This window comes from Cucurbita pepo, chromosome 3, assembly GCF_057944985.1.
Source record: "Cucurbita pepo subsp. pepo isolate OVF chromosome 3, ASM5794498v1, whole genome shotgun sequence".
Taxonomy (NCBI): domain Eukaryota; kingdom Viridiplantae; phylum Streptophyta; class Magnoliopsida; order Cucurbitales; family Cucurbitaceae; genus Cucurbita; species Cucurbita pepo.
This window is the reverse complement of record NC_141800.1, coordinates 12,779,771-12,787,401: the sequence shown is the minus strand read 5'-3', so window position 1 is coordinate 12,787,401 and position 7,631 is coordinate 12,779,771. Positions and strand designations below refer to the sequence as shown.

Genomic DNA, 7,631 nt, shown 5'->3' with positions numbered 1-7,631 from the left:
AAATGAAAAGAAAAGAAAAACCCTAATTCTGCCGTGGATGACAACATAAGGAAAAATACACCAAGAAAAATATATAAAGGCAAAGAGGTGGACAAGAGAGCTCCAAAGAGGAAACTTCAACCAACAACAAAGTTTGACATCTCTCTAATCCCTTCCTCTATTTACTTATTGTATTAATTTTATATGATTAAAATGTTGATTTCGGTTTAAATTAGTTACTATGGAGAACTAAACCTTATAGGGAGGCAAGAAAGTTGTATGTAATTCAAGCATGATGATGGTGTGATTTTAGCTTCTTACAAAGCTGTTATTATTAATTTACATGTTTATTTAGTTGACAACTTTATATACATAGTTGCTCTCTTATTCGAAAGTGATATGAACCACGATCAAGAAATTTTCATATCTCAAGGTCCAATTACAAGGACGAGAGTCAAGAAGCTACAACAAATCTTGTACACTTATATACAAGGTACGGTGAGCTCATCAAAGGAAATTCTTGAAGACATGGGAGACCTCCCTTATATGTTATGCAAAGATGAGCTTCAAGAAAGAGATGCATTAAATGTACTTTCAGTTGCATTTAATGAATTCAATTGAATTTAAATATTTGTTTGTCATATTTAAGCTGGTCTTTAATGTAACCCACCTATGTTACCAATTTAATTTGGGAGTTATGTGTCTCATACGTTAAGATTCTAAAAGTTTTTTATTTTTTTTATTTTTTTATTTTTTTTATTTTTTATAAGAGACCTCACATTTTGGAATTAAAAAGAATAAAATGCTAAGTTTTTTCTTTGCAAAATCTTGTGTTTAGAACTTGTATGCTATAGTCATTCAAGTGGTATTGATCAAATATCTTGTGGAGTGATCCGAATTATGAGTTTAGAAATGAGCTTTCTTTACTCTTGATCTTGATTATCAAGGTAATCCGTTCCATACTTTCCCTTGGGTTGATTCCATATCACAGGTTCTCTATGTAATTGTTAATTTACTTATTGCCTACTTGTGACAGTGTATACTTGCACTTATTCTTATGATCTTCACACTATTTTACTATATACCTTCATAAGCAATAAAGTTTTGGGTGTCGCTGATGGGAAACCTAATTTAGTTACTTTACTTGTAGATTATTATTAGTTGTAGTAGAAAAGGAGTCATAGAAAGTTGATTTTTTTTTGCTGCAGAATTTGGTATATGAGCCCACCTACGGATTTAAAATTTATTTTTGACCCCGAAATAGAGAGAACCTTTAGGCGAAAGTTGAAGGAGCAAAGGTTGAGAATGGGGACAAAATATACAACAAGGAGACTTTTGAGCCCAACCAAATTAGAGTTTGAAAATCGAGCCGTGATGGCTAATCTAGAGAAAATCTTTGCTAATGCTATTTATTTAACAATCATAGCATATGCACACCCAGTTGTGGAAGAGCTAAATCTATGCATTATCGGTCTCTAAATGCAAGCTACTACTTTTGAGCTAAAACCCGTGATGTTCCAAATCATGTGAACCATTGGCCAATTTCATGGACTGCCATAAGAAGATCTCCACCTACATCTAAAGTAAGTTTTGGGAGTTAATGACTCATTTCGATTCCAAGAAGTGGATAAAAACGTAATTAGACTGAGTTTGTTCCCTCGTTCTTTGAGGGATGGTGCTAAATCATGGTTCAATACCTTAGCACTAGGAACAATTGATTCTTGCAATAGTTGAGTAGAGGATTTTATCAAGTATTTTCCACACACTAGAAATGCACGGTTTAGAAACGAAATTGTTGCATTTCTATAGTTTGAAGATGAAACATTAAGTGAAGCATGGGAGAGATTCAAGGAGATGCTTAGAAAATGTCCTCACCATAGACTATTCCATTATATCTGATTGGAGACTTTCTACAATGGACTAAACATTTCTACTAAACAAGTGGTGGATGCTTCAACCAATGGAGATATCTTGTGAAAGACGTACAATGAAACTTTGAGATCCTAGAAAGAATAGCAGCTAACAATTGTCAGTGGGCAGATATGAAGAGCAATCCAGGAAAGAATACCCAATGGGTACTCAAAGTTATGCTTTGACCTTTATCAATGTTCAATAACTTCGTTGGCTAATATTCTACAGACTCTAGCGTTGCGACTAAAGCACCAGTCGAAGTTGTAGTTGTAATGACTCAACCAATAGTTGGATCTTGTGTATATTGTGGAGAGGAACACACTTTTAATCAATATTCAAATAATCTAGTTTCAATTTTTATACGGGGAAATCAAGATACTGAAGACAACCAAAAGAATAACTCATTCTCAAACAGGTAAAATCAAGGTGGAGAAACCATCAAAACTTCTAATGGAAGGGACAAAGCTCATACAATCAACAAATGCCATTTAAGGTAAATTAACCTCCCGACTTTGGACTACAAAATCAAATAAAATATGATCCTCAACAAGCCGATACCTAAACAAAAGAACTAGTCAAGCTCAGCATATACTAAGGACATCACTTGCGAGCCGTGTGTCACAGTCATGCTTGTCCAGGGCATGTTGCCCATGGCCGCATTGCCCATGACAAGCCAAACCCTTGTCATGTCTTTTCATTCTAGTGTTTTTCCTTTTGTAATTCTAGAGCGTATGACACCTCAAAAATATCATGTCTAGGCCTGCCAGAACTAAAATGGCCCAGAATGTACTATAGGGGGATATGACTAGTCGTCAACTTCTCCCTACCCAAGGTTATATATGCTAAGCCGTTGTTATCTTTCTCTTGCTTGCTTATATAACGTCTCTTTCTAAAATCTCTCTTTCTAAAATCTCTCTCTCTCCTCGTTTTCTAAAACCTTCTTTTAAAACCGAGGCTAGAGGCTCGACCGTACGTCGCTTGGCCGTAGGCGACGCAAGAACAAATTGGCTTAACTCACTTGTCGCTGGAAAGTGAGTGCCGCACAATCGCTAGTCCGCTGCCTTCGAAAGTGCGATTGTGTCAAGTGGTATCAGAGCTTTGTTAGCTCCGTAACGTCATACAGACCGAGATCATGTCGACGACAAAGTCGACACCCTCCGTTTCCTGGAAACACGGGTGACCGAACTGAGTGAGAAAGTCGTCCAAGTCGACGCAATGGGCAACCGCCTTGATGGGTTGCCAATCGCAGAACTGTTGTTTCGAGTGACCTCGCTCGAGGAAAGAGTTGCTCCTACGAGCAGCCCAAAACCGTCTGATAGTCCGGATAGCTCTGTCGCACACAAAGAGGGACGTGGCGAAGAGTTCGACGTACTACAAAACACAATGATGAGTTTGTTCAATGGATTGGCTGATGAATTCAGAACAACAGTCGACGACCTCCAAGAAAGGATGGCCGCCATGAGCACTTGAACTGAAGTTACCATGAAAGCCGTGGAAGGTGTCACGGCTGGACAAACTAATGCAGGATCCAACAAACTAAGGTTCCCAGACCCTAGAGCCTTCAAAGGGAATCGGGACGCCAAAGAGTTGGAGAACTTCATCTTTGACGTCGAACAGTACTTCAAAGCCACAACGGCTTGTACCAACGACAAGAAGGTGACTGTAGCCGCGATGTATCTCATAGATGACGCCAAACTGTGGTGGCGTACGAAGGTGCAGGACATCGAGGATGGATTGGGCACCATCGACTCATGGGAGGACCTCAAGAGAGAGTTGAGGGAACAATTCCTCCCCGAAAACGCAGGACACATAGCAATGGAGAAAATAGTAGCCCTGAAACACACTGGAAACATACGGGACTACGTCAGACAGTTCTCAACCCTGATGCTGGATATCAGGGGCACAGCAGAGAAGGACAAGGTGTTCTTCTTTATAAATGGTCTACAACCGTGGGCCAAAACAAAGATACATGAGAACAGGGTCTAAACCCTAGCTGCCGCAATGGCCTGCGCCGAGAGACTCGTGGACTGTGGGAACAAAGCAAGATCCCAAAGAAGAGCGACACCAGCCCCAAACAATGGGGGCAAACCATACAGACCACCAGTCCATCGAAATGGAAGCCCCAACAGACCGAATAGATGGACGGATAGACCTCCTCAGAACAATCAAGCGGGGACATCTCGAGGGCCTTACCATCAAAAGAATCACCCGACGACGCCTTTGCAATGCATACTGTGTAAAGGCCCCCACAAGGTATCTTACTGTCCTCATCGGGCCTCTCTCACTGCACTCCAAGTGTCCATTCAAGAGAGCAATGAGGCAAGGGTCGAGACTTTGCTAGACAAGAAGGAAGATCACGACAACCCCCGAATGGGCGCACTCAAATTCTTGTCAGCCCTCCAACGGAAAGTCGAACCGAAGGAGATAATAAAGAAGGGGCTCATGTTCGTAGATGCCACAATAAACTCTCGACCGAACAAGAGCACTTTGATAGACTCTGGAGCAACCCACAACTTCATTGCCGATCAAGAAGCCAGAAGATTGGGACTCACCATAGGAAAAGACCCGGGAAAAATGAAAGCTGTCAACTCCGAGGCCTTGCCTATTGTGGGAGTTTCCAAAGGAGTCCCCTTCAAAATAGGGGATTGGACTGGAGAGCTAGACCTTGTCGTCGTTCGCATGGACGACTTCGACGTGGTACTTGGGATGGAGTTCCTCCTAGAACACAAGGTCATCCCAATGCCATTGGCAAAATGCTTGGTGGTCACCGACCGTAACCCCACAGTAATACCTGCAAGCATCAAGCAACCAGGTAATCTTCGAATGATCTCGGCCATACAGCTGAAAAGGGGACTCGCACGAGAGGAACCTACATTCATGGCCATACCACTGATAGAAGAGGCAACCACCAAAGAGACTGTCCTAGAGGAAATCAAGGAAGTACTAGACAGCTATACCAACATAATGCCAGAGAGTCTACCACAAACACTACCACCTCGTCGAGGCATTGACCACGAAATCGAACTCCTCCCCGGGGTTAAGCCGCCAGCGAAGAACGCATACCGGATGGCTCCGCCCGAGCTAGCCGAATTGAGGAAACAACTGGACGAGTTGCTGAAGGCGGGATTCATTTGCCCGGCAAAGGCCCCTTATGGAGCCCCCGTACTGTTCCAGAAGAAGAAGGATGGGACGTTGCGTCTGTGCATAGACTATAGAGCCTTAAACAAGGTGACAGTACGCAACAAATATCCTCTGCCGATAATATCCGACTTGTTCGACCAACTCCACGGGGCCAAGTACTTCACGAAGTTGGACTTACGATCAGGATATTATCAAGTACGTATTGCCGAAGGGGACGAACCCAAGACGACGTGCGTAACAAGATATGGGGCCTTCGAATTCCTAGTAATGCCCTTTGGCTTGACAAACGCCCCAGCTACGTTCTGCACGTTGATGAACCAGGTTTTCTACGAATACCTGGATCAGTTCGTCATAGTATACCTCGACGACATTGTTGTTTACAACACAACCCTTGAGGAACACAAAGTGCACTTGAAGCTAGTGTTTGACAAGCTCCGGCAGAACCAGCTGTATGTGAAGAAGGAGAAATGTGCATTCGTACAAACATGCATCAACTTCCTTGGACATGTCGTCAGATGTGGACAAATCAGTATGGATAGCGACAAGATAAAAGCTATCCAAGAATGGAAGGTTCTGACTTCCGTATCTGAGTTGCGGTCCTTCTTAGGACTAGCCAACTACTATAGGCGGTTCGTCGAAGGGTTTTCACGACGAGCCGCCCCATTGACAGAGCTGTTGAAGAAAGACCAGCCTTGGTCGTGGTCGAATGATTGTCAAATGGCCTTTGAAAATCTGAAAACAACCATGATGAGGGGTCCTGTCCTCGGGTTGGTTGACGTCACAAAGCCATTTGAAGTAGAAACCGATGCTTCCGACTTTGCTCTCGGTGGGGTCCTTATTCAAGAAGGCCACCCCATCGCTTACGAAAGTCGAAAGCTCAACGATGCCGAACGAAGATACACTGTCTCCGAGAAAGAAATGCTGGCTGTAGTCCATTGCCTTCGAGTCTGGAGACAGTATCTCTTAGGATCACAGTTCGTAGTGAAGACGGATAACAGCGCCACTTGCCACTTCTTTGATCAACCAAAATTAACAGCAAAACAAGCCCGGTGGCAGGAATCGTTGGCCGAATTCGACTTCAAGTTCGAACACAAAGCAGGAAAGAGTAATCAAGCAGCCGACGCGCTGAGTCGGAAGGGCGAACATGCGGCCCTGTGCATGTTAGCCCATATTCATTCAAGTAAGATCGATGGATCGATGCGCGACATCATCAAGGAACATTTACACAAAGACCCATCGGCCAAAGCTGTTGTCGAACTAGCTAAGGCTGGAAAGACACGGCAGTTTTGGGTTGAGGTGGACCTCCTGATAACCAAAGGAAACAGGTTGTACGTCCCAAGAACGGGGGAACTGAGGAAGAAGCTCATTCAGGAATGTCATGATACCTTATGGGCCGGACACCCGGGGTGGCAAAGAACATACGCCCTAATAAAGAAGGGGTACTTCTGGCCAAACATGCAAGACGACATCATGCAATACACCAAGACGTGCCTCATCTGCCAACAGGATAAGGTCGAGAAAGCCAAAGTCTCTGGACTCTTGGAACCTCTACCTGTGCCAACAAGACCCTGGGAAAGTGTATCTCTGGACTTCATAACACACCTCCCAAAAGTCGGGGAATATGACGCCATCTTGGTTATTGTAGACCGGTTCTCAAAATATGCGACATTCATCCCCACTCCCAAATTATGCTCGGCGGAACTCACAGCCCAACTGTTTTTCAAACACGTTGTAAAGTTATGGGGCATTCCGTCGAGCATCATCAGTGATAGGGATGGCAGATTCATTGGGACATTCTGGACTGAGTTATTCGCTTTCTTGGGAACAACCTTAAACATCTCCTCGAGTTATCACCCTCAAACCGATGGACAGACAGAACGGTTCAATTGCTTGCTCGAAGAATACTTACGTCACTTCGTCGACGCTCGCCAAAAGAACTGGATACAATTGTTAGATGTCGCCCAATTTTGCTTCAATTGTCAAACAAGCTCGTCTACAGGGAAGAGTCCCTTCGAAATTGTAAGTGGACGACAACCGGCCTTACCCCATATTATTGATCATCCTTATGCAGGAAAAAACCCTCAAGCTCACAACTTTACCAGAGAATGGAAGCAGACGACAGATATAGCCCGGGCATATTTAGAGAAGGCTTCCAAGCATATGAAGAAATGGGCGGACAAGAAGCGTCGCCCCCTTCATTTCCGTGCAGGAGATCAAGTCCTTATCAAGCTGAGACCAGAACAGATCAGATTTCGTAGCCGAAAGAACCAGAGACTAGTCCGTAAATATGAAGGCCCGGTTGAAGTCCTTAAAAAGATTGGGGCTACCTCCTACCGAGTTGCACTACTCGCATGGATGAAAATCCACCCTGTCATTTATGTGAGCAACTTGAAGCCCTATCACCCTGATCCAGACGACGACCAACGAAATGCAACCACAAGACCGAACATCGATCTGAAGCAGAAAGAAACAAAGGAAGTGGAAGAGATCCTAGCCGACAGGGTTAGGAAGATAGGAAGACCTGTACGGACGATTCGTGAGTTCCTTGTCAAATGGAAGAATCTCCCTACAGAGGAAACAAACTGGGAACGCGCCGAAGA

The 7,631-nt window shown here is 43.8% G+C and overlaps 1 protein-coding gene and 1 non-coding gene across 2 annotated transcripts; one reads left to right on the top strand and one right to left on the bottom strand.

The window, feature by feature from the left end:
* Nucleotides 1-1,756: 1,756 nt before the first annotated feature.
* Nucleotides 1,757-1,862, bottom strand: LOC111791920 (small nucleolar RNA R71). The gene has a single exon (XR_002814708.2). It is a non-coding gene; the product is annotated as a small nucleolar RNA R71 (small nucleolar RNA).
* A 1,510-nt stretch (nucleotides 1,863-3,372) lies between these two features.
* LOC147793266 (uncharacterized) lies at nucleotides 3,373-3,876 on the top strand. The gene has a single exon (XM_087122188.1). The coding sequence runs from the start codon at nucleotides 3,373-3,375 to the stop codon at nucleotides 3,874-3,876; it is 504 nt and encodes a 167-aa protein (XP_086978314.1).
* The last annotated feature ends 3,755 nt before the right edge of the window (nucleotides 3,877-7,631 follow it).

What these genes read in the sequence shown, in the direction of transcription:
- LOC147793266 (XM_087122188.1), top strand. Translation starts at nt 3,373, where the DNA reads ATGAAAGCCGTGGAAGGTGTCACGGCTGGACAAACTAATGCAGGATCC.